Source organism: Rattus norvegicus, chromosome 20 (assembly GCF_021556685.1).
Source record: "Rattus norvegicus strain SHRSP/BbbUtx chromosome 20, alternate assembly SHRSP_T2T, whole genome shotgun sequence".
In the NCBI taxonomy this organism is placed as follows: Eukaryota; Metazoa; Chordata; class Mammalia; order Rodentia; family Muridae; genus Rattus; species Rattus norvegicus.
The window spans coordinates 8,363,678-8,390,575 of record NC_141553.1 but is presented as its reverse complement, the minus strand read 5'-3'; the positions used below and the strand labels follow the sequence as shown (position 1 = coordinate 8,390,575).

The following is a 26,898-nucleotide window of genomic DNA, read 5'->3' as shown; positions in this document are numbered from 1 at the left end:
CGCCGTTGCCATTGGTGGGCTGTGCAGGCCGGTGAGCGGATGGACCAATAAGGATCCGGGATCCTGCCGGCCGCTGAAGCCCCGCGGCAACGTCATGGGCTGGGCACACAGGTGGGCCGGGAAGGCGGGGCTTAGATGGGCAGGAAGGCGGGGCTGAAAGTTCCTACTCCCCGGAGGCAGAGAACCAGGTAAAAAAAAAAAAAAAAAAAAAAAAAAGGAAAGAAAAGAAAATAGAAAAGAAAAAAAGAAAAAGACCTGCTGGGAATGGGAAGAAGGAGATGGGACTGTTGCCTTTGATGGGCTGAGGTTCTGGGGTTTTCCTGGAGGGGAGAGGGAAGGAGAAACCATAACATTTATATACATTAGTCTTAAGTAAGGTCTCATGTAATTATGGAGACCATTTTTGAGACCTCAATGGCACCCAGGGTGGTTAGCCCCCTCCTTGTTCCCTTAGGATCCCAATTTCTTAGACGATAGCTCCGGCCAGACCCCAGGGCGGGGAACTATTGTATGAATAGCAGTTGATTGATCAGAGTTTCCCTCTCTTCCGCTAACTGAACTTCGTGATGTAATCCCTCCTTCGGGTCTTACTCTTTCTGCTTGTGAGGATCGAGGTACTGAGAAGTCGTACTTAGGAAATACTGTTTTACCCTCCAAGTACCGTTTTTCTCTAAGGGTTGTTGGACATCTCCATGGCAACGATCAGGAAGATGGAGGATCTACCCCAATAGCCTCAACTCCTTTATTAACCGGTTATAAATCTTCCGTCTACAGATTAATTTTTCAATCTAATTTCGACTCGAAATGAGATCTGGTTTTAGCATGTTGTCTCCTTTGGGTGTCATGTTAATGACTACCTCTCTTTTTGGAGTGTGTCCTGGGACGACACTTCGAGGGAAGATGGAGATTTTCTACCCACCCCAAAAAATTTTTGTTCAGACAAGGAACTGTAGATGTGTGCAGGTTGCCCCCCCCCAATCCATCTCTGTACTAACACCCTGTTTTCTAAATATTAAAAAAATATTACATTTATTTGTGCGTGCGTGCATGCGTGTGGGCGTGCGTGTGTGTGTGTGCGTGCGTGTGTGTGTGTGTGTGTGTGTGTGTGTGTAAGTGTGGAGGGCAGAGGACAACTTGCAGTTTTCCGTTTTCCCACCATTTAGGTCGGAAGAAATCAAACTCAGGTCCTCAGGCTTGGCAGCAAGCCCCTATACCCACTGAGCCATCTTGCTGGCCCAACATATTGGAGGATTCTCAAGGCTCCTTCTTTTCCCACTAAAAGAAAGACCTGCGGGGTTGGGGATTTAGCTCAGTGGTAGAGCGCTTGCCTAGCGAGTGCAAGGCCCTGGGTTCGGTCCCCAGCTCCGGAAAAAAAAAAAAAAAAAAAAAAAAAGACCTGCTTCTATATGTCCTCTGGTGACATCTTTCTACATAGATATTACTCCCAGTTTTCAGGCTTCTTTTGCTTGCTAATTTTAAAATAGGACTGTGAGCCTGGTGGGGGTTAAAAGCATGTGCTGCTCTTGCAGAGGACCTGAGTTCAGTTCCCAAGTACCACAGCAGGTAGCGACTCACAATGGCCTGTAACTCCAGGTCCAAGGGATCAGACACCCTCTTTTGGCTTCTGTGGACATTGCATACATGTGGTTAACACACACACACACACACACACACACACACACACACACACACACACACACACGATAGAGTTGTATGCCCATTGTTCTTTTATAGACTTGTATCTTTTTTTCCCCTTTAAAGATTTACTATACACACTGTCTTCAGACACACCAGAAGAGGGTACCGGATCCCATCACAGATGGTTGTGAGCCACCATGTGGTTGCTGGGATTTGAACTCAGGACCTCTGGAAGAGCAGTTGGTGCCCCTAACCACCGAGCCATCTCTCCAGCCCCCAGAGTGCTCTCTGTTAAGGCTAGCATCAAGATTGTCTTCTCCTAGGTCAGCCTTGCAGGTGGCTGTGTGAAGACCGACCTGTGCTTTGCGACTTTACTTCCACAGTTTTAGAAGTGTAGTAAGGCACACTCATCGCCCTCGCCAGTCTTTCCCCACGGCTGTAGTAAAATACTCAGCAGAAGCCGCTGAAGGGAGCAAGGGCTTGGCTCACAGTTCCAGGCTGCAGTCAGCGTGGAGGGGTAAATCACAGGTTGGGAGCTTGAGGTCGCTGGTCACCTCCTCCCTTTTATACAATCCAGGTCCCCCCATTGATGGTTGATGGTTTCAGCCACCCCATTGTTAGCATTGACCTTCATTAACCCACTTGAGGTAACCCTTCCCCACAGGAATGGCCTGTCGCCCAGGAGGTGCTAAGTCTCATCCAGTTGATGTTTGGGATCAGCCATCATCACACTCCCTGATTTTGTCATTATTGCTTTGAGGAAGGGGGTCACATATCCTAGACAGGCCTCGAGCTCCTGACCCTTCTGCCCCACTCCCCCCTTGCCAAGCGCTGGGACCACAGGCTAGCACTCTGGCTCTGGGCTGAGATGCTCCCTGTGGACTTGACATTTTCACTACCTGGGAAGGAGAAGATAATCTATGTACCCTGAAGGGTCTCCAAGAATCCCTTCATAAAACTCATGTAGGAAATGTTAGATGATGCTGGTTCCCCAAGGGCTGAGTTTAACATTGCTCTGCTCAGAATCCGCCAGCCCTCCAGGCTCCCCGCCCAGTTCTTCGCAGTTCTCTACCCAAGGTTTCTTCCCAAAAAATAAAAAAACCCGGTCACCTGGCGATAATATTTTAAATCATGGGCTGGGAGAGATGGCTCAGTGGTTAAGAGCACTTACTGCTCTTCCAGAGGACCTGAGTTCAAATCCCAGCAACCACATGGTGGCTCAAAACCATCTGTAATGGGATCTGATGCCCTCTTCTGGTGTGTCTGAAGACAGCTACAGTGTACTTATATATAATAAATGAATAAACATATTTTAAAAATATTTTAAATCATATGTGATAGGGGAGCCCAAAATATTAACCCCCTCCTCCCCACCTTCACCACAGCCATCCTAATGTGGACCAATTGCACCCCTTTTATCTTATTGATTTATTTGGAGATGGAGTTTCCACTACGTAGTGCGGGCCAGCCTGAGACCCACTATCTAGCCCAGGCTAGCCTCAGACTCACAGAGATCTACCTGACACTGCTTCCCAAGTGCCGGGATAAAAGATATGCACTGCAATGCCTGGCCAATGGTTTTACTGAAGACTGGATCCTGGGCCTTTCGTGGAGCAGGCAGGAGCTCTCCCAGCACCTCCCTGTGCCCTGTGGTGGACTTTTATTCTGCCATGCTGAATCTTAGGCCCTTAGTATTCTGTTCTTCCCACAGAAGCCAAGGGGCCTTTTCTTTTTTTCTCTCTCTCTCTTTTCTTTTTTCTTTTTTTCGGAGCTGGGTACCAAACCCAGGGCCTTGTGCTTGCTAGGCAAGCGCTCTACCATTGAGCTAAATCCCCAACCCCTCCAAGGGGCCTTTTCAAATGTAACCTTTTCCCTTTGCTCAAACCTTGCAAGGGCTCCCAGCACACTTGGCAAAAAACCCTAACTTCTGAGCCACAAGACTGCACACACATTAAAAAAAAAAAAAAAAAAAAAAAAAAAAAAAAAAAAAACTTTAAAAGGGGGTTGGGGATTTAGCTCAGTGGTAGAGCGCTTGCCTAGCAGGAGCAAGGCCCTAGCAAGGCCCTGGGTTCGGTCCCCAGCTCCGAAAAAAAAAAAAAAAAAAAAAAAAAAAAAAAAAGATTGCACACACATGTACAAGAGATAGGGGCAAAAGGACCAGAAGTTCAAGACCAGTCTGGGATACATGACACTCGTGTGTGTGTGTGTGTGTGTGTGTGTGTGTGTGTGTGTGTGTGTGTGTTGTGAATGTTGGGTATGTGTGATTATGTATGTGGTATGTGTGTGTGATTGAATGTGTGTGATTGTGTGTGTTGTGTGTGTGTTGTATGTTCGATTATATAGTATGTGATTGTGTGTGTGACTGACTGTATGTTGTGTATGTGTGGTCATATGTGTAGTCTATATGTGATTCTGTGGTGTGTGTGTTTACATGTGGTGTGGGTATGTACTGTATGATGTGTGTGTGGTATCTGTGGTGTGTGTTGTATGTATATGTGGTGTGTATGACTGTGATTGTGTGTTATGTGTGTGATTGTGTGATTGTGTGCTATACATGTGGTTGTGTGCTGTGTGTGATTGTGTATGTGATTGTATGTTGTGTGTGTTGTGTATGGTGTGTTGTATATGTGTGGTTGTGTGTGGTGTGTGTATATGGTGTGTGTGTATGGATGTGTGGTGTGTGTGGTGTGTGCGTATGTGTTGTATGGATGTGTGTTGTATGCATGTGTGGTGTGTGTGACTGTATGTGTGATTGTGTGTTACCTGTGTGCTGGTGTGGTATGTGTGATTGTGTGCTATGTGTGGATTGTGTGTGTGATTATATGTTGTATATGGTGTATAGTGTATGTGCGATTATGTGTGTGTTGTATGCATGTGTGGTATGTATGTATATGTTGTACATGCGTGTGTACTGTATGTATGTGTGGTGTTTGTGTGTTTTATGTGTGTGTGCTGTATGCATATGTGGTGTGTGTGTATTGTATGCATGTGTGGAATGTATTTCGTGTGTGTGTGTGTGTGTGTGTGTGTGTGTGTGTGTGTGTGTTTCTCTTCTCTCACCGTGTAGGTCCTGGGAACCTAACTCAGGCCATCATTGCCCTCAGCCTATTGAGCCAACTCACCAGGCCCAGATCCATACCTCTTAGACACTCGGGGGGTTTTGGCTCCTCTCACTCTCTCTCCAGCCTCATCTGACCCTGCCTAGCTCTGCTCTTCCAAGCCCAGTCTGGTCTTCTGCTGACTCTTGAACACGCTAGGCATGTCCCCACGACAGGATGTCCGTTGTAACTATGTCCTCTGCTTGGAATTCTCTCCCCCCAGATTCCCTCGTGACTTTCGACATCCCCACGCTCCCTCATCCCGGTTGGCCCTCCCTAACCGTTGCCCATCTGAGGTGTCGGTTCCACCACGTGATCTTCTCTCCCGCGCTCTTCCACAGGCTGAGGTATATACTTGTCTGTGACCCATCTCTACCCCTGGAAATGTGAACTTCACTAAGCGTTGTATTGTAGCCTGCTGTGTGTGTGACATCTCAGAGCTGGGCACTGTTCGAGTGCTTGCCCAATACTCACTGGGTGAGAGAATTGGTGTCTTTAGATTCATGTTGTTTTGCACATTTGAAAAAGCATGTTATGTGTACGTGTGTACGTGTGAGTGCCGCCATGTATATATATGCAATTGTGTGTGTGTGTGTGTGTGTGTGTGTGTCACCACATATATGTGTACACAACATGCAGGCCTGGTGCCCATGGAGCCCAGAGGTGTCAGAGTCCCCTGGAACCAGAGCTAGTCACAGGTAGTCATGAACCTCTGACGTGGATGCTGGGAACTGAACCTGGGTCCTCCAGGAGAGCAGCAAGTGCTCTCAGTCGCCGGGCAGTCTCTCCAGGCCCAGGTTTGCACATTGTTGATTGGGAATGGTTGTGTCCTTACCCACAGAGGGATGTTATCTCCCATACTAAAGATTTAGAAGCTTGCATGACCTCTTGGTTGAAAAGGTCTTCATCTTGCTAAAACAGCGCCTTCCTCAAAGCCTTTTGCAGCTTCAGCGGAATGAATGGGTTGTGGGTGGGGGAGCGGTGGGGGGATGGGAGAGGGGTGGGGAAGGGGAGGGGGAGGGGAGGGGGAGGGGAGGGGGAGGGGCAAGGGAGGGGTGGTTCCCTGCCTAGCCAGGGCACCAGCAACTCTGTCTAAGAGGGGTGATAGTGACCTGCAAGATGCTGCAGTGGGTGAAAGGTGGAGGAAGCAAAGAGTCAGGAGCTCAGGGTTATGTTTGGCTACACAGAGGTTCAAGGCCAGCCTGGGCTACATAAGATGACCCTCTCCCCAAAAAGGGGAGGAAATAAAAACAGTGTGAGGTTTAAACCTGAGAAAGCAAGTACACGGATCATAGTACATAGCTTGTAACTTGAATTATGTTTTGCTATTAGAGAGTACCAACCTGGGGCTGGTAATACGGCTCAGTGGGCAAAGGCACTTGCTGCCAAGTCAGGTGAATGAGTTGGAGCCCTAGAGCCCACGTGGCAGAAGAGGAAAAGCAACCCTGAAAGTTGTCCTGTGCATGCACACACAGACACACACACAGAGAGAGACACACAGAGACACACACACATACACACATACACACATACATACCCACACAGAGATATACACATACACACACAGAGAGATACACACATACACACAGACACAAACACAGAGAGAAAGACACACACAGAGACACACACAGAGAGAGACACACAGACACACACACACAGAGACACACACACACAGAGACACACATACACACACAGAGAGAGACACACAGACACACACACAGAGAGACACACACACACACAGAGACACACATACACACACAGACACACACACACACAGAGACATACACAGAGACACACACAGAGACACACACATACATACCCACACAGAGATATACACATACACACACAGACACGCACACACAGAGAGAGACACACAGACACACACACAGAGACACACAGAGAGAGAGACACACACACAGAGAGAGACACACACAGAGAGAGACACACACACACAGAGAGACACACATACATACACAGAGACACACATACACACACATACATACCCACAGAGAGATATACACATACACAGAGACACACATACACACACAGAGACACACACATATACACACACAGACACATACACACAGACACAAACACAGAAAGACACACACAGTGGCACACAAGGACATATACACACACGGAGACACACACACACACACATACCCACATAGAGATATACACATACACACAGAGAGAGATACACACATATACAGAGACACACATACACAGAGACACACACACACACATACATACCCACACAGAGATATACACATACACACAGAGAGAGATACACACATATACAGAGACACACATACACAGAGACACACACACACACATACATACCCACACAGAGACGCACACACACACACACAGACACATACACAAAGACACAAACACAGAGACACACACACAGAGACTCACACATACACACACATAGACAGACACACACAGACAGACACACAGACACAAACATACAGATACACACAGACACAGAGACACACAAAGACACACACAGACACATACACACACTCACTGAGACACAGAGAGAAACAAATACATCACACACAGAAACTCACACAGACACACACAAATAAGTTTATTAGTTCTTTTAATTTTATGACAGTTTTGCCCGCGCCTGAGGAGGCCAGAAGACATTGGAGATGACCCGAGTCCTATACCCACCAGCTACCGGACAGTGCCAGCCTTCTCCAACTCCAGTTCCAGGGATCCAACAGGCAGGGCTGGAAATCTTTCCTATGAAGGGCTGTAGGAGGGGCTGGGAAGATTATTCAAGTCTATAAATCACTTACCTTAAAAGCTTGAGAGTCCGACCCCCAGAACCCATGTAAACTTACTGGGCCAGCAAACTTGCTCTCCCAGCTTTGGGGAGGCAGAAAGAAGACACTGCCTGAGGCTTGCTGGCCAGCACTCATTCTAACCCAACGGATGAGTTCCCGGTCGATGAAAGAGCCTGTCACAGAAGAAAAGCAGATGGTTACTGGTTCCAAGGATGACACTCAAGGCTGTCCTCCTGCCTCCAACCACCTGTGCTCACACGGGCTTACGTTAGTTCTTTTAAAGGGGTAAATTGGGTCGGTAAAGATGGCTGAGTGGATAAAGATACCGTTTTTTTTTTTTTGTTTTTTTTTTTTTTCTATTCTTTTTTTCGGAGCTGGGGACCGAACTCAGGGCCTTGCGCTTGCTAGGCAAACGCTCTACCACTGAGCTAAATTCCCAACCCCCCCCCTTTTTTTAAGGTTTATTTATTTGTTATATACAAGTACACTGTAGCTGTCTTCAGACACACCAGAAGAGAGCATCAGATCTCATTACAGATGGTTGTGAGCCACCATGTGGTTGCTGGGATTTGAACTCAGTACCTCTGGAAGAGCAGTCAGTGCTCTTAACCTCTGAGCCATCTCTCCAGCCCCACTTACCACCGTTCTTGATGACTGGAGTTCAGTCCCTGAGATCCACACAGTGGAAGGAGTGATGCACTTTAACCTCCCAACACGCACACTCAAAGAAGTAATGAGTCTCTTGGGGGCAGGTGTCCAGACTGGGCGTCTCTGTGTAGCCCTGGCTATCCTGGAACTTGCTCTGTAGACCAGGCTGGTCTTGGAACTCTGCCTGCCTCTGCCTCCCAAATGCCGGGATTAGAGGCGTACGCCACCACGGCTTGGTAGTAATTAGGTCTTTTAAAGGGTGAGCTTATGAACCAGCCAGCCCCTGATGGACTGCCCTGCATCTGAAAGCTGCCTAGCCCATCCATAGGTAAAATAGCAAGGCTGTACCCCATTAGAGAGTTATTCATCGTAAACACCAAAGTCGGAACGTCGTGACGTTCTCACGCATCACAAAAAACACTCTCTCGGTCTCCCCCCGTTTTAAAACGTAAAAGCCATGTTCAGCTCACTGGCCTTACATAGCAGATTCCTCCTCCCACAGCAGATGGCTGCCTGTCCCAGGCAGGACATAGGGACACAGCCGATGACAAAGAGACTGAGAGCCAGCTATGGCACCTTCATCCCTCACCCACCTTGCTCTCCCTTCCACACAGGAGACCTCCATCCTGAGCTAGAGTCTCCACACACGTTGCAGACTATTACATATGTGTGTGAAACAACAACACGTTTCTTGTGTTTTGAAACTTTATAAATAGCATCACACGGTACATATGCTGCGACACCTGGCTCCCTTCCCTCCACATTCTGGTAATACACAGGGTTCAATTCCTCATACGGCACATACGGCCATGTGTAGTGCGCTCTCTTTATTACCAATAGTTTTTCTTTTGAGCAACACTGGTCTGCAAGTTTTGTTCTTTTTTTATGCCTCTTCTTTTTTTTTTTTTCTTCCTTCCTTCCTTTCTTTGGGACAGGGTTTCTATCTGTAACTCTGGCTGTCCAAGAACTCACTCTGTAGACCAGGCTGGCCTCAAACCCACAGAGATCCACCTGCCTCTGCCTCCCGAGTGCTGGGATTAAAGGTGTGTGCCACAACTGTCCAGACACTTGCCTTCTTTCTTTCTTCCTTCCTTTCTAAAATATTTATTTATTTTATTTATATAAGTACACTGCCGCTGTCCTCAGACACACCAGAAGAGGGCATCAGATCCCATTACAGATGGTTGTGAGCCACACTATGTGGGTGCTGGGATTTGAACTCAGGACCTCTGGAAGAACAGTCCATGCTCTTAACCACTGAGCCATCTCTCCAGCCCTGGTTCTTTGTTTAAAATAAAATAAAAATTTCAGGCGGTGGCACACACCTTTAATCCCAGCACTTGAGAAACAGAAGCAGGTAGAAAAGCTAGAGGGACTCCCCATTTCCCTCCGCTCCCCTCCCCTCTCCTCTCCCTCCCCATCCCTCTTCCCACTTTGCCATCCTCCTCCTCTTCCTCCTTTCCCTACTCAGGATTATTCTGTTGGACCTAGTTTACTATTAAATATTAAAATACCGGTGCTGGGTTTCTACCCCACTTAGGTAGCTGAGTTCCAGGAAGGAAGACAGGCTCAAAACCTTTGTATTCACAATAAGCCTTAAGGAGCCCCATAGCTGGACAGCTCCCACCCTCCATGCTGTTAAAATCTACTCTCCCATCCATAACCCCAAATTATCACTTACTATTGGGCAGCCCCCAGGGCCACGTTTTTATGGCTCAGCTAACCCATGGTGGCTTCTCCTTCTTCCTCTCCTGCACCTTCTTCTGGTTTTTTTTTTAATATTTTATTTATTTATTATATATGAGTACACTGTAGCTGTCTTCAGACACACCAGAAGAGGGCATCAGATCTCATTACAGATGGTTGTGAGCCACCATGTGGTTGCTGGGATTTGAACTCAGGACCTTTCGAAGAGCAGTCAGTGCTCTTAACCACTAACCCATCTCTCCAGCCCCCACCTTCTTCTGTTATTCCATGTCCCCTCCTTCCTCCTCCTCCCCTCCTCGAGGGTCCTCTCTCCAGGCCTGCGAAACCTCAACCCCATCTCTGTCTCTTCCCAACTACTGACTGTTGGCATCTTTATGCACCAATCACAACTAACCAGAGGCAGGATTACTCAGTGTCTGAAGTGCGGACTCTCTCATCTTTGGGGTAACCCGGCTTGGGGGGATGGAGGGGCAAATTGGCATTAAATACAGGCAGCGTTAGGCCAATCCACTACAACCTATGGCACAAGCCCTTCTATGCATAAAGACTCTCCCAGGCTCTGAAAACTGAGGGCCTACCCCTACTACTGCAGCCACACAGACTCCTTTCTCCCCAGTGCTAGAGGCTGAAGCTATAGTCTCCTGCACGTGTGCCGGGAGAGCATTTACAGATGAGGTCCACGGCCAGCTCCAGCCACTCTTCATTGTTCCATATGAACCAAGTCAGGGGTGAGTGTCGAGGGCCTGTCCATAAAGTGTTGCTGCTCCACGTTTTGAGCCAGCCGGGTGCAGAGCCGACAGAATTAAAAAAAAAAAAAAAAAGCTGTTCTGGTGAGGAGAGGGATAGCCCCCAGGATCTGGTGCCAAAAGACTCTCTCAGTGTAACTACAGAGTCACATGATCCTCTTCAGCTTGGTGACCCAGCCCCATGGCGCGCCATTGGCTAGCACCTCGGTCGCGGGCAGCCTCAATGGCCTCAATTCATCCGTGGGAGACCTTCTCTTTCTGGCTCCGGGATCACCTTCACAGTTGCTTTTGTCGGTGGGAATTTTGTGACCAGTACGGAAACATGACCTAAAAAGGCGCTAGTGTGATTGGGCTTGCTCTCACCCACTGCCGCGAGAGCCTGCCTAGGCTAACCAGCTATTCGATAAAGAGGATGTGGAGCTGGGCCACGCCCCTACGAGGGAGCCCAGCCGGGGCCACGCTAGGTCAGCCAAGAGGCAGTTGAGCCTCAGATGTCTGAATGAGCTCAACCAAAATCAACAGAGCTTCCGGGCCAACCCGCAACCCACTCCAGACGTTAGTTGAGTTCAGCTGCGATCAGCCCAGTTCATGCAGCCTCAAGATAAGCTGATCTCCACAGATGGATGAATGAAAGACAGCATCGTACTAAACGCTGAGGCTCGCCGCTGATCCGAGGACGTTGTGCTAGGCCATTTTAAAATATATTTTTTTCTGTCTTTTTAGCATCATGTATTTCCCTTTTATTGAAAAGAGAGAGTTTTGGGTTGGGGATTTAGCTCAGCGGTAGAGCGCTTGCCTAGCAAGCGCAAGGCCCTGGGTTCAATCCCCAGCTCCAAAAAAAAAAAAAAGAAAAGGAAAAAAAGAAAGAAAAGAGAAAGTTTTCTCTCACATAATATACTGATTATGGTTTCTACTCCTCTCAGTTCCTACCCACCTCCCCTCCCGTCTGTATCCACTCCATTTCTCTCTTTAGAAAACAAACAGGCTTCTAATGGATTATGTCTCAGTTAAGGTTTTACTGCTGTGAACAGACATTATGACCAAGGCAACTCTTATAAGGACAACATTTAGTTGGGACTGGCTTACAGGGTCAGAGGTTCAGTCCCTTATCATCAAGGGGGGATCCTGCAGCATCCAGGCAGGCATGGTGCAGGAGGAGCTGAGAGTTCTACATCCCCATCTGAAGGCTGCTAGGGGAAGACTGGCTTCCAGGCAGCTAGGATGAGGGTCTTAAAGCCCACGCCCACAGGGACACACCCACTCTAGCAAGGACACACCCACTCCAACAAGGCCACACCTCCTAACAGTGCCATTCCCTGATCCAAGCATATGCAAACCATCACAGCCAACAATTCAATTCGATGTAACCCAATCTCGGGACTAGAAGCTTCATTTGATAACAAGAGTTGGCCAGCTGGAGCTCTGTCTTCCCCCATTATTAGATGATTTCAGTGAGATCGCCTTCATATCCGTATATACTCCAGGATGCCTCTGTGGTGTTGGATTTCTGCCATAGAAAAATTTAATCCAGGGGCTGGGGATTTAGCTCAGTGGTAGAGCGCTTACCTAGGAAGCACAAGGCCCTGGGTTCGGTCCCCAGCTCCGAAAAAAAGAACCAAAAAAAAAAAAAAAAAAAAAAGAAAAATTTAATCCAGGTTGGGGATTTAGCTCAGTGGTAGAGCACTTGCCTAGCAAATGCAAGGCCCTGGGTTCGGTCCCCAGCTCCGGAAAAAAAAAAAAAAAGAAAAATTTAATCCCTATCCATGCATGGTTCCTGCCCCACCTTTAACCATTTAGTTCCCAGATAAAAGACACCCACTACCCTTATATTTACAATAAGCCTTAATCGGCACAAGAGCCGGGGCAGGTATCTACCCTCCATGTCATTATGTCTACTTCCCAGCCATTAATCCCATTAGATAATTTGCCGTGTTTCATCTGGGCTGCTCTTAACTCCAGTTAGCCAGCCCACATGGTTATTATTTCATGACTCACCCAACCCATGGCAGCTTTCTCCTCTCCCCTCTTCTTCTCTCCATCTCCTCTGACCCCCAAGCCGGAGAACCCTAAACCCCCACCCATGTCTCTCCTGCCCAGCCATCGGCTGTCAGCATCTTTATTCACCAAGCAGAGATAAGCTGGGGTAAGATCCCATGGTGTCACTTGGGTCTACACGCGGACTCTCTAGGGCAACCAGGTCTTGGGGGCCCAAATTCAGCATCACAATCCAGCAACAGACCAAACCTCAACAGATTTCCATACTGCCCCTCAAATGGCCCTTAACTTTAGCAGTCTTTCCATGTATTTCCTCCTCCTTCCCTACCGTTCCCTGCTTGATCCTTCCACCCAGCCATAACTATCTATTCTACCTTCCTTTCCGACCCCCTCCCCCAGTCCCTTACTCTACAACTAACCTCTGTGCTTCTACGAGATGTAGCCTGGTTTGACAGCAAATATCCGCGTATAACCAAATACATACCATATTTCTCTTTCTGGTTCCGGGATAACTCTCTCAGGATGATGTTTCTTTCTAGTGTCAACCATTTACCTACAAACCTCATAATTCCATTTATTTAATAGCTCAGTAATAACACTCCATACACCGCATTTTAAAAAAAAAAAAAAAACCCATCCTTCTGTCCAGGGACATCTGGGATGTTTCCAATTTCTGGCTATAATGAAGAGAGCGGCTATAAACATGTCTGAGCACGTGTCTCTGTGGTAGGACGGAGTGTCCTTTGGTTACATGCCCAGTGGATCTTGGGGTAGATCTATTCCCATCTTCCTGAGGAACCACCATGCTGACTTCCACAGTGGGCGCCAGCATTCCTACCAGCAGTGGAGCAAGTTCCCCTTGCTACCCACCCTCTCCAGCACTAGCCGTCACTTGCGTAATTGACCTTAGCCACTCTAACAGCTGAAAGACAGAAGTCTCAAAACGTAGTTTTAATTTCCACTTCCCTGAGGGCAAAGGACTTCGAACATTTATTCTAATGCTTCTCAGCCATTTGAGATTCCTCCTTTGAGAATTCTCTGGAATTTAGATGCGGACCTCAATTTTTTTATGGGGTTGTTTTCTTGATATCTGACAGTTTGTTAAGTGCCTTATAGATTCTAGATATCAGCCCTCCATTGGACGGGTAGTTGGTATATTTTAGAATTCTGTAGGCTGCTGCTTTGTCTGAATGGCCGTGTCCTTTGCCATATGGAGGCCTCAGAGTTTCATGAGGTCCCATTTGTGAATTGCTGGTCTTAGAGCCTGTGTCAATGGTGTGCTCTGTTCAGAAAGTCTTTTCCTGGGCCCAATGAGCTCAGGGCTATTCCCAATTTTCTCTTCTATCAAGTTCAGTGTATTTGATTTTATGCTGAGGTCTTTGGTCCATTTGGAGTTTTGTGCACGGTGAGAAGCATGGTCTATTTGGATTCTTCTCCATGGGGCTGTCCGGCTTGCCCAGCACCATTTGTTAAAGACGCTGTCTTGTTTCCCAGAGTGTCTCTGGCTTTTTCTTTTAAACTATCAGGCGTCCACAGGGGTGTGGCTTTATGCTTTATTCTCCAGTTTGCTTCTGTTGATCAACATGTCTGGTTTTGTGCTAATATATTATTGTAGCTCTATAGTTTGGATTGGAATTGGGAATGGTGACATCCCCTGAAGTTCTTTTATCATTCAGGATTGATTTACCTATCCTGACTTTTTTTTTTTTTTTCATTTCCATATGAAGCTGTAAACTGTCCTTTCACGATCTGTGAAAGAGTGTGTTGAAAATTTGATAGGGTTTGCCTTAGCTCTGTAGATTGCTTTTGATAGATGTCCTTTTTTTTTTTTTTTACTTTCCATATCCCGATATATTCTTCGATTTCTTCCTTCGATGTCATAAAGTTTCTACCATACAAGTCTTCCGCTTGCTTGGTTAGAGTTACCCCAAGGTATTTTATACTCTTTGAGGCTACGTGAAAGGCGCTGTTTCCCTGATTTCTTTCTCCGTCCCTCGTGTGTGAGAAGGCTACTGATTTGTGTGTGTTAATTTTGTATCCAGCTGAACCTCTGACCCTGGAAGCCAGCCCCAGTTAAATGTCGTCCTTATCAGAGTTGCCTTGGTCATGGTGTCTGTTCACAGCAGGAAAACCCTAACTGAGACACCTTCCGAAACAACCTTCATTGTGTCCCCTAAGTTTGAGTATGTTGTGTGTTTGTTTCCATTCAATTCTAGAAAGCCTTTACTTTCTCTATTTGTCTTGGCCCATTTTTTTTTTCATTCAGTAGAGAGCTGTTCAGTTTTCACGAATCTATCCGTTTAAACTCTTTTAACATTCTTTTTTTTTTTTTTTTTGGTTCTTTTTTTCGGAGCTGGGGACCGAACCCAGGGCCTTGTGCTTCCTAGGTAAGCGCTCTACCACTGAGCTAAATCCCCAGCCCCCATTTAAACTCTTTTAAAGATTTTTATTTATTTTATGTTTATGAGTACACTGTACTCAGACACACTAGAAGAGGGCATGGGATCCCATTACAGATGGTTGTGAGCCACCATGTGGTTGCTGGGAATTGAACTCAGGACCCCTGGAAGAGCAGTCAGTGCCCTTAACCACTGAGCCATCTCTCCAGCCCTATTTTGTCAGATATTTAAAGGACTCCACCAGCTTGCTTCTTAGATCCATTTGCTTGAATTATTGGGCTTTTTTTTTTTTTATCCTTTTGTTTCTGTGTATTGGAAATTGAGACCTCTGGTGTTGAGGGATATTACCTTAGTGTTCTACTGCTATGAGAAGATACCATGTCCATTTCTTATAAAAGAGAGAATTTAATTGGGAGCTTGTTTACCTTCAACGGTTTAGCCCATTGTCATCATGGCGACACACAGACCAACATGGTGCCAGAAAGGTAGCCGAGAGCTCTACATCCAGAGAAGCAGGCAGCAGGAAGAGAGAGAGACTGGGTCTGGCTTGAGCATTTGAAACCCCAAAGCCCACTCCAGTGACAAACCTCCTATTTCCTGCTAAGCATCACCACTGCCTAGTAACTGAGCGCTCAAACATATGAACCTATGGGATGAACCCTACTCAAACCGCACAGACAGGCATCAGTGAGCAGTGTTTGCCGATTCCTGATATTTTGTTTATGAGGTGGAGGTGGTGGTGGTGGTGGTGTGTGTGTGTGCTATGTGTGTGTGTGTGGTGTGTGTGTGTACATGCGTGTGCTGTGTGTGTGTACGTGCGCGTGCTGTGTGTGTATGTGGTATATGTGTGGTGTGTATGTGTATGTGTGTATATGTGTGTGCTATATGTGCTGTATATATGCTATGTTGTGTAGTGTGTGGTATGTGTGTGCTCTGTGTGTATGTATGGTGTGTGGTATGTATGTGTGGTGTGTTTGTGTGTATTTGTGTGCTGCGTGTAGTGAGTTTGTGTATATACATGTGTATGTCTGTGAGTGTGTATGTGTGTGTGTGTGTGTGGTATTCGTGTGTTTGTGTGCTGCGTGTGTGCTATGTTGTGTGGTATGTGGTATGTGTGTGCTCTTTGTGTGTGTATGTGTGGTGTATAGTATGTATGTGTGATGTATGTTTGTGTGTGTGGTGTGTGTATGAGTTTGTGTATATACATGTGTGGGGTGTGTGTGTGTGTGTGTGTGTGTGTGTGTGTGTGTGTGTGCTTCCCCTCTCTTGATTTGCTGGTCTGGGATTTATCCCTGTGTTCTCATGGCTGTAGCCGACCTCTTCAGGTTGGGGGTTTCCTTCTAGTCCCTTCTGTAGGGTTTGACTTGTAGATAAATATTGCCTAAATTTGGTTTTATCACGAAATGTCCCTTTTCCATCTATTGTGATGAAAAGTTCTGCTGGGTATAGGAGTCTAGGCTGGCATCTGTGGACTCTTAGAGTCTGCAGCACATCCGTGCAGACCCTTCTCGTTTTTAAAGTCAGTCTCCACTGAGAGGTTGGTGTAGAGCTGGGGATAGGGGTGCATGCCTCTAGTCCCAGCACTCCAGAGACAGACACTGGTGAATGTCTGTGAGTTCGAGGCCAGCCTTGTCTACAAGGACAGTCAGGGCTATTACACAGAAAAACCCTGTCTCGAAAAGAAAAGAGAGAGCGAGTGAGAGAAAGAGAGAAGTTGGATGTAATCCTATAGGTCTGCCTTCAATGCTACTTGGTATTTTTCCCTTGTGGCTTTTAATATTTTCTTTGTTCTGTACATTACATGCTGAGGGGACTTGATTTTGGTCCAGCCTACTTGGTGTTCTGATAGCTGCTTCTACCTTAAAAGGCAACCTCCTCCTGTAGGATGGGGAAATTTTCTTCTATGATTTTGTTGAAAATATTTTCTGTGCTTTTGTCCTGCGTTTTTCTCCTTCCTCCATTCCCATCATTCTTAGACTTGGTTTTCTCAACGCATCCCAGGTTTCCCAGATGTTTTGTGCCTAATTTTTCCTTTTTTTTTTTATGATTTAACATTTTCTTTGGCCGAAGCGCCCATTTCTTCTGTCATGTCTCCAATGCCTGAGATTCTCTCTCCCATCTCTTGTATTCTGTGGGTGAGGCTTGCCTCTGAGGTTCCTGTTTGAATTCCTCAATTTTTTTTCATTTCCAGATTTCCCTCAGTTTGGTTTTTTGTTTGTTTGTTTATTGATTCGAATTCCACATTCAGGCCTTGAACTGTTTTATGCGTTTCCTTCCACTGTGTTTTCATAGACTTCTTTTTTTTTTTTTTAAGATTTTATGGGGTTGGGGATTTAGCTCAGTGGTAGAGCGCTTGCCTAGGAAGCGTAAGGCCCTGGGTTCGGTCCCCAGCTCCGAAAAAAAAAAAAAAAGAGAGAGAGAGAGAGAAAGATTTTATTTATTTATTTTATGTACAGCATTCTGCCTGCATATGTGACTGCAGGCCAGAAGAGGGCACCAGATCTCATTACAGATGGTTGTGAGCCAACATGTGGTTGCTGGGAATTGAACTCAGGACCTCTGGAAGAACAGTCAGTGCTCTTTTTTTTTTTTTTTCTTTTCTTTTCTTTTTTTTCCGGAGCTGGGGACCGAACCCAGGGCCTTGTGCTTGCTAGGTAAGCGCTCTACCGCTGAGCTAAATCCCCAACCTCCTGCAGTCAGTGCTCTTAACCACTGAGCCATCTCTCCAGCCCTTTCATAGACTTCCTAAAAGGATTGATTCACTTCCTCCTCCAGCATCCGTCACATTCATGAAGGCCATTTTAAGGTCTTTCTCTTGTGTTTCAGTTGCATAGGCTGAGCCTGCTGTGGTAGGGCTGCTAGTCTCTCGTGGCAACCTTGCCCTGACTGCGTTTTCATGCTGATATCTAGACATCTGAGTTTGGGAAGACTGTGATTCTGGCGCTGATATCCCATCTTGTCTTTGTTGGGCCGGTGTTTTGTTCCTCAGATTGTTTCCTCTCTGGTGTGGTGGCTGTTCGTTGCCTGGTAGGAAATTCTTCTGGGATCCCAATAGGTGTGCCTACTAGGAGTTCCAGAAAATGTGTTTCCAGGTGTTAATCACTGACACATAAGAATGCAGATGGGCCAGTGGGTGTCCCGAGGAGGTCCACAGGAGGGAGAGAAGCAGGGTGTTCCACTAGAATCTGACTAGTCCTTTGGGCATGGGGGGCAGAGAGCGGGGAGGGGCAGGTGGTCTGCAACAGGACTGAGGATTAGCCTGGGGGATTAGATTTGCAAGAGAGGAAGGAGAAATGAAGAACTTCAGACTCCCTGCTTCCTTCGGTTGCTGGAGCGGCCAGACTTAATTTACTTTTTAATTATGCATATGTGTGTGCGTGGATATGTGAACGTGTGTAAGTTCCCCCCAAGTCCAGAAGACGATGCTGGGTCTCCTAGAGCTGGACTTATAAGCGGCCGTGAGCTGCCTTCATGAATTCTGAGAAACTAAGCTAGGGTCCTCTGCAAGAACTGTAAATGCTCTGAACCACTGAGCCATCTCCAGGACCAGCTATGGAAGACTTTAGAATGCTTACAAGGGGGGCTGGGGATTTAGCTCAGTGGTAGAGCGCTTACCTAGGAAGCGCAAGGCCCTGGGTTCGGTCCCCAGTTCCGAAAAAAAGAACCAAAAAAATAAATAAATAAATAAATAAATAAATAAATAAATAAATAAGTGTTTTTTAAAAATATATTTAAAAAACAGTGGGGGGTCTGCTCTGTGAAACCCTCAGGGGTCTCCATCTCTTTTCTCTGCTGCTCTATCTGTAGAAGCCAGGGTCTGTGATGGTTCAAGTGGCCCTAGCAGGCCCATAAACACCTCTGAGCCGACTGGATGACAAAGAGGAACCATGTATGGTCACCTTGGTTTCTTCTCTTCTGGGTCCTTTCTTACAAATTGACAGCATCAAGCCAGGCACATTGGCTCCATGCCTATGACCCCAGCACTGGAGGAAGAGGCAGGAGGATCAGGAGTCCAAAGTCATAATGGATTCAAGGCAAGCCAAGGCTACATGAGCCAAGCAAGATGGCTGAAGGTCTGAGTTCAATTCCTAGGACCCTTATAAAGGTGGAAGGAGAAAGCCTATTCCCAAAAGTTGTCCTCCGACCTCCACAAACACACTGTGGCATGCTCACACCCATACACCTAACACTGGCATGCACACAAAATGAGTAAAAATATCATTTAAAAAACATTGGGAGCAACCAGGCTACCAATTTCCAAGCTGGGCGGTGGCGCACGCCTTTTATCTGAGCAGAGGCAAGCAGAACTCTCTGAGTTGGAGGCCAGAGAGGTCTACAGAGTAAATTCCAGGACAGCAAGGGCTACACAGAGAAAACCCTATCTCGAAAACCCTTCCTCTGTTACTCTGAAAAACAAAACAAAACAAAAAAACAACAACAAAATAAATCAAAAAACCCTGGTAGCATAGCCATCTGCCCCAAGTGATACTTAATGTAAACTTTATTCTGGCCAACTGTGTGGATACATAAGGCTTCATAATTGCCATGTCTGTGGAAGGCACAGTCACTAAGGTAGTGAAGGTCCTACCTGACATCATAAACCTCCACATTCAAGGAAAATTGGTCATAAGTGGAACAAACTCCATATTCCTCATCAAGAGACCTCCTTGCTGGTGGAATAAGGCAGCTGGGTTCTTAGTCCTGGCATAAATATTTGTCTATGGCAGTTATGGTGATACCGTGCCTGAGGTGCCCATGTGTCCAGTTCTGAGCATTGAACAGCGAGAGGAAGGCTGCTGAAGGCTCTTGGAGAAGTTTAACTTCCTGTGGAAGAATTGAGCGCAGAGGAGAGCTTCCGGGGCACTCCTGATTGGCCCGCTGGTGAGGGGCAAGTTGGCAGACAGCCGGCGACCACAGAAAGGAAGCTAACGTGGGACCCTGACACCGTGCAGGAGATCTGAAAGACCCAGAGGAAAGAGCCACGTAGAGAAAAGACCTTTGAGAAATAAAAGATTATACACGCAGGAAGGAATGTGTAGAGTCACCCCTGGGGCGACGAATGGAGTCTGACGTCGTCGTCCAGGACTGTGTGCGCAACCCTGTGGTTTATTGTCTGCATTCGCTCATCCCCAGTGGGGACTGCTTTCCCTGCTTGTCAGCTGACTCACTGTCGAAGTATGACAGGCTGGTTCTCTTTCAGTGTTGGAGAGGATCCGGCTTTTGTTTTGGAAAATCTGATCTCTTGAGCAAGAGTTTGGCCTGGAAGAACAATGGAAGAAGGGAAAACCCTGGCTTCCCTACAGTATCTGGGACTTCTCTCCTGCTGGGAAAATGGAGAGGTAGCAGGTTGTGGCCCCTGGAGAGTGCCCCCCCACCCCACACACACACCCTGCTGGATTGGATGCTGGCTATTTGGCTGAGAAGTAAGCTCAAAGCCTCAGCCTTTAATCAACCTATAAGAAGTGAGACCACCGGGCTGGAGAGATGGTTCAGCGATTAAGAGCACTGACTGCTCTTCCAGAGGTCCTGAGTTCAATTCCCAGCAACCACATGGTGGCTCACAGCCATCTGTAATGAGATCTGATGCCCTCTTCTGGTGTGTCTGAAGACAGCTACAGTGTACTTACATGTAAATAACTAAATAAATATTTAAAAAAAAAAAAAGAAGTGAGACCACCGGGCTGGAGAGATGGCTCAATGGTAAGAGCATTTGCTGCTCACAACTGCCTGTAACTCCAGTTCCTCAGGATCCGACTGGCGCCCTCTGCTGGCTACCGTGGGTACTGCATGCACCTGGCGCTCAACCACATAAAATTTAAAAGAAGAAGAAGAAAAAAAAAAAAAAAAAAAAAAAGACAAGGCTGTTTCTCTGCTGGTACCGAGCAGTTACTCTCGGTAAAGCCTGCAGCCATGGCATAGGAGACTCAGGCAGCCCTTAAAACGGGCCGGAAGAAGAGAGCTGGTGAGTAAAAGGCCCCTCCCCCAAGGACAGTGTTCAGGTGGCAGCCGCTCCAGACCTTTACTCTGACTTTAGGAGGGGCCCTGAGGCAGAGGAGGCAGCTAAGACACCCCTAGCCTCCTGTCTCAGAAACCCAAGACACCTAGGAAGGGGACCAGCGTGGATGTCCATCAGCTGATGGATGAATGGGGAAGAGACGGAAGTTACAGACTGTGGGATCTACTCAGCTGTGAAATAATATGAAATCGCGACATTTGCCGGGACACAGATGAAGCTGGAAACCCCTCGTAGGAAGTAGAATAAACCAGGCTCAAAGGACAAATAGGACCTACGTTCTCTCACATGTGGATCCTAGACTTTAATTCCCGTGGAGGGCAGGGCCGGGGGAGATGGATCATGAAACCAGAAAATAGACTAAGGGGGACATGAGGTCTTGAGGGAGGAGGGAGAGGAAGAAAGAGAGTAATGGATGTCACAGTGAAGAGATAAGGCTGTGATGGGGGGGGGCAAGAGTGGGAGGGGCCAGGCAGAGGTGGGGAGGAAGAGCAGAATAAAGCCTTAATGGAGCTTTGTAAGCTAACATTAGGGTAGCGGGGGCCCAGTAAAACGTGTCTTGAGCCTTGTGTGCTTACAGTTGCCTTGAGCCCAGCTCTCTAGACAGAAGCAGGCAGATCTCTGTGAGTTCCAGGCCAGCCCGGTCTCAAACGAAAGGAAAACAGAAAACAGAAGTTTTAAGGTCTGAGGGAGATAGTCCAGAGCTTAAATTCCTTGCCTTGTGTCTCAATGACTGTTCCATTGCGATGAGAAGACACCATGACCAAGTCAACTTATAAAAGAAAGCTTTTAACTTGGGAGCTCGCAGTTTCAGAGGGTGAGTGAATGACCATCAAGGCAGGAAGCACAGCTGCAGGCAGGCAAACAGGCAAGCAGGCATGGCGCTGGAGTAGCAGCTGGGAGCTTACATCTTATCCACAAGCAGCAGTGAGAGAGGGAGGAAGGGACAGACGGACAGGCAGACAGACAGACAGACAGAGACAGAGAGAGACGGGGTTGGGGATGAACCTGGCATGAACTTTTGAAACCTCAAAACCCACCCCCAGTGACACACCTACTCCAACAAGACCACACCCCCTAATCCTTCCCAAACAATTCCACCAACTGAGGACCAAGCATTCAAACATATGAGCCTATCACGCAAAGCACCTTTGTAAGCATGATGACCTGAGTATCGAAGCACTTGCGGCGAGATAAGCAGATTCAGGCCAGCCTGATCTATACAGTGAGCTTCAGGCCAGCCAGAGCTATATAACAAGACCCTGCCTCAGAAAAAACAAACAAACAAAAACCAAACAAATAAAGCAGTTTTGGGCCAACTGTGATGGCCACTCTTCTTTAATCCCAGCACTCAGGAAGCAGAGGCAGGCCAAGTCTGCATAGAGATCTGATGCCCTCTTCTGGAATTCTTGGGTACTGCACACACACACACACACACACACACACACACACACACACACACACATGCTCCCATACACATACACACATGTACACATACACACATATGCACACACACACTCTCACATACACATATACACACACTTACACACACATTAAATAATGAAAAAAGTGAGAAAAAGTAAAACGTAAGGATTGTAATGCCCATGTCCTCCTGCATCCACTGTCAGGCAGAGAGGGTCGTGGCAGAGTGCCCAGTGGATTTCCACATGTGTCTCGTCCCCTGCAACTATGTCCATGGGCGTCCTCGCTTTGAGGCAATGTCTGGGAAGGCAAATGTTTCCCCTGGATCCAGGTCTCTGGTCATCCTGAACACAGCCAGACTCTTAGCAAAGCGGGAAATAGGCACGGGAAAGACTCTAACTGGTATTGCTGTGCTCAGAGCCTAGCAAACAGTAGTTAACATGCAGAGTCTCCCGTTGGCATAAAGACAGAAGAGCCCTGAGCTGGTCCGTGCCCCCTGCGTGCACAACCTTTCTGAGTCTCCCAAACATATTTGCTCATTTAACCCTGGCGGTGACTCTGCAAGGTCTTCTATTAATGGGTTTTTTCCACTGGTCATTCTTCTTTTCATTTTGTGCTAATGAGTGTGTGCACCGTGTGCCACGACAGTCTCGTAGGAAGTGTCAGAGGGCAGTTTCCAAGTCACTCCTTCCCCTTCTGCCCTGTGGGGGTCCTAGGCATCAGACTAAGAGTCAGACCTACTGTAGTGTGTTTCTGTAGAGATGAGATTTTGACAACAATGTAACACTCACATTATGTAACTATGTACCAAGTCCTTCCTCCTTTTATACTTAAGAACAGAAAAGGGCATCAGATCCCATTACAGATGGTCGTGAGCCACCACGTGGTTACTGGGAATTGAACTCAGGACCTCTGGAAGAGCAGTCAGTGCTCTTAACCACTGAGCCATCTCTCCAGCCCTCCCTTTACATCCTTAATTATTATTAAGTGTATATATGTTAGTAATTATTATTATGTGTATGAGGGCACATGTGCCAGGGCACGTGTGTGGAGATCAGAGGACAGCTTTGTGGAGTATAGTCCGGGGTTTGAACTCAGGTTGTCAGGCTTGGCAGCAAGCTCCTCAACCCACCAAGCTTCCCCCCAAGCCCACTCTTTCCTGAAGAACTCCTACATTATTTTTTTAGACAGGTTTTCCTATCAGTCAAACTGCCTTTGAACTCGCTCACTCCAGAGCCAACGATGACCTTGAGTTCCTCATCCTCCTGCCGCTACACGCCAGAGTACTGGATTTACAAGTGTGTACCATGGTTTTTTATGGTGCAGGGGCTAAGACCTAGGGTTTCACATGTACAAAGCAAATGCTGTATCCAATGAGCAGGTCCCCAGCTCCTCCCCCGTTGTCTACTTACTAACTGTTCACACAGTCACATTGTGTTTTCTAAGAGTTCTGTAAGCAATCCTCCCAATTCTATTGGTGGTGTGAGGTCTAACCCCTTCTACAAAGCAGTGGCAGGGCGGGGGCAGTGGCTGTCGGTTATTAACATCAGGCACTCAGAGAGAGACAGACCAATAGAGACACAGAGACAGAGCCTTCAGTCTCAGCAAGGCGGAAGAAGCCAGGGGAAGCCAGGGCGGGTCATTGTGAGTTTTACTTTGCCACGATGGTTCTTGTTTCTTTGGGCAGTTTGGCAAATTTGGGTTTGGATCCTGAGCACTCAGCTAAGAAGTATTCCCCACAGGTTGACAAAAACCTGCCCCCAACAGGAGAATGGAAACACCTTCTGCCCTTCCCAGTCTATGGCGCATCGCGTGGGGTCGGCTTCTGAGGAGCAGGCTGGAATTGTTAGTATGGGACTTCTGAAGCCAGGCATAGAAAACATGGGGCAGGCTGGAGAGATGGCTCAGTGGTTAAGAGCACTGACTGTTCTTCCAGAGGTCCCAAGTTCAAATCTCAAATCCCAGCAACCACATGGTGGCTTGCAACTAACTATAATGGGATCTGATGCCCTCTTCTGGTGCATCTGAACCAAAGACAGCTACAGTGTACTCATCTATAATAAATAAATACATCTTTAAAAAAAAGGGGGGGGGGCTGGAGAGATGGCTCAGAGGTTAAGAGCACTGACTGCTCTTCCAGAGGTCCTGAGTTCAAATCCCAGCAACCACATGGTGGCTCGCAACCATCTGTAATGAGATCTGATGCCCACTTCTGGTGTGTCTGAAGACAGCTACAGTGTACTTATATACAATAAATAAATAAATCTTATTTAAAAAAAAAAAAAAAGACCGGGCAAACCCATCTCTCTCGGCTTGCCCTTAGCCTAAGGAGAGAGAGTGTCAGGTGTCTTCCTCTATGACTCATATTTTGTCATACACCTTTGAAACATGTTCTCTTCCTGAACTCGAAGCTCTGTTTCTCCTAGTCCAGTAAACTCCAGGATCTGTCTCCATTCCCCCCACCAATGACCTGGGTGACAGAAGCACAGGCCACTGCAGGAGTTTCACAGTGGGCCCTGAACTCAGGTCCTCTGCAAGCTCTTTACCCACGAGGAGTCACCCAGGCCTCCTCCCCACCCCTACCCCAGTCCAACACCTTTGGTCGGCTAAAGCTGCCATTTCCCCTCTCCACTCTGCTTCTGAGGGGGGCAGAGCCGGGGTGGCGGAGAGCCTGGCACTTCCTGCGCGGACAGGAACTGAATCCCCGTGGGGTTGTTTGTTTCCGCAGGAGGCGTTGGCATGAAGAATCAGAGCTGGTGTGGGTTGACGGCCAAGATGGGCACAGTGCTGTCGGGCGTCTTCTCCGTCATGGCGACCCACATGCACCTCATCTTTGAAAGGAAGCATCTCGGGAACGGCAACTGCACGGATAACGTCCATTCTCAGGGCATCAATATACTGAGTCACTTCTTCATCTGCTGGAGCTTCAAAATCGTCCTCACGCTGTCCCTCATCACCATGCTAGTCAGCTGCTTCCTCCTGTACTCCGTGTACGCCCAGATTTACGAGGGCCTGATGAGTTACACCGTCTGGATCATCATATACGAGACCGTCAACCTGGCTGTCCAGACCCTGACTGACGAGTTCAGCGTGGCCCTGGTCAGAGCCATGCGATGGTTCGGCTGGGTATCCCGGGCCTCCCTACACTGCTTCTGGCTATATTTCGTCGTCACCCACGCCCAAATCATCTACCAGAGCAAAAAACAGGGCAACATAATCACCTACCATAGGCGTATCTCTTTGGGAAGCGGAGAGACTCCAAGGCGGAAATCAAAGATTATAAACTTTATCCCCCATTACAGTGACTAATTGGTGACCATTTTCCATCCCTGGAAATTCTCGGGGTAGTCCTAGTCCCCCACATACATCTTTCCTTTTTGGGGGGAGGATTGCCTTTGGTATGCTGTATCCTCTTTAGCCTCGACCCCCTACCTAGCCATGTCTGCTGTTACAGACCTGACAAGTAAAACAATAAAAAGAAAAAAAGAAAACGTCCCTTAGTTTCTCTCTTGAGTGTCACCACCAACCCACATACGTAGTTTGTCAAGAGATGGCCTAGAAAAGGCCAGAGAGAGCTCTGCAGTAAAGGGCCCTTGCTCCCTGAACCCACACAGCAGCTTACAACTGTCCGTGACTCCAGGTCTTGGGGATCCAGTGCCCTCTTGAGGACTTCGCGGGCACTGCACACATAGGACGCACACACATGCATACAGGCTTTCAGCCACTGCCTCAGACACCGTTCCATTGCTCTGAAGAGACACCATGACCAAAGCAATGCTCACAAAAAAAAAAAAAAATGCATCTAATTGGGGGTTTGCTTACATCTACATCATAACAGGGAGTACGGGAGTATTGGACATACAGATGGGAGCTCTATATCCTAACCCGACGGCAGCAGGAAGAGAAAGAAGCTGGGCTTAGCATGGGCTTTTTTTTTTTTTTTTTTTTAAATATATGAGCACACTGTCGCTGTCTTCAGACACACCAGAAGAGGGTATCAGCTCTCATTACAGGTGGTTGTGAGCCACCATGTGGTTGCTGGGATTTGAACTCAGGACCTCTGGGAAGAGCAGTCAGTGCTCTTAATCACTGAGCCATCTCTCCAGCCCTAGCATGGGCTTTTGAAATCTCAAAGTCAACCCCCAAAGACACATTTCCTCCAACAAAGCCACGCCCCCTAATCCTCCTAATTCTTCCAAACAGTTTCACTTCCTGGTGACTAAACACTTCAACTATATAAGCCATCCTTATTCAACCACCACACAATATAAAAGAAAAATAAATCTTTTTTAAAAAAGTGTCCAGCCAGGGAGAAGGAGGGTGGCCTTTTAACCTAGCACACAGTAGGCAGAAGCAGGTAGACCTCTGACTTCAAACCAGCCTGGTCTAGAGAGCAAGTTCAGGGATAGCCAGGGCTACACGGAGACACCGTTT

General features: G+C 47.4%; 2 protein-coding genes across 3 annotated transcripts in view; both read left to right on the top strand.

Annotated features, from left to right (window-relative positions):
• Nucleotides 1-72: 72 nt before the first annotated feature.
• Nucleotides 73-26,898, top strand: part of Tmem217b (transmembrane protein 217B) — a 33,870-nt gene continuing 7,044 nt past the window's right edge. The window contains 2 exon segments of the mRNA NM_001447249.1: nucleotides 73-188; nucleotides 4,960-5,083. The gene's annotated coding sequence lies outside the window, so the exon portion shown is untranslated.
• Tmem217 (transmembrane protein 217) lies at nucleotides 97-25,955 on the top strand. 2 transcript variants are annotated; one of them, NM_001432504.1, is given in 4 exon segments: nucleotides 97-188; nucleotides 4,960-5,083; nucleotides 7,360-7,471; nucleotides 25,193-25,955. In NM_001432504.1, a coding segment is annotated over 1 exon segment (570 nt). In that variant the 5' UTR covers nucleotides 97-188; nucleotides 4,960-5,083; nucleotides 7,360-7,471; nucleotides 25,193-25,203; the 3' UTR covers nucleotides 25,774-25,955.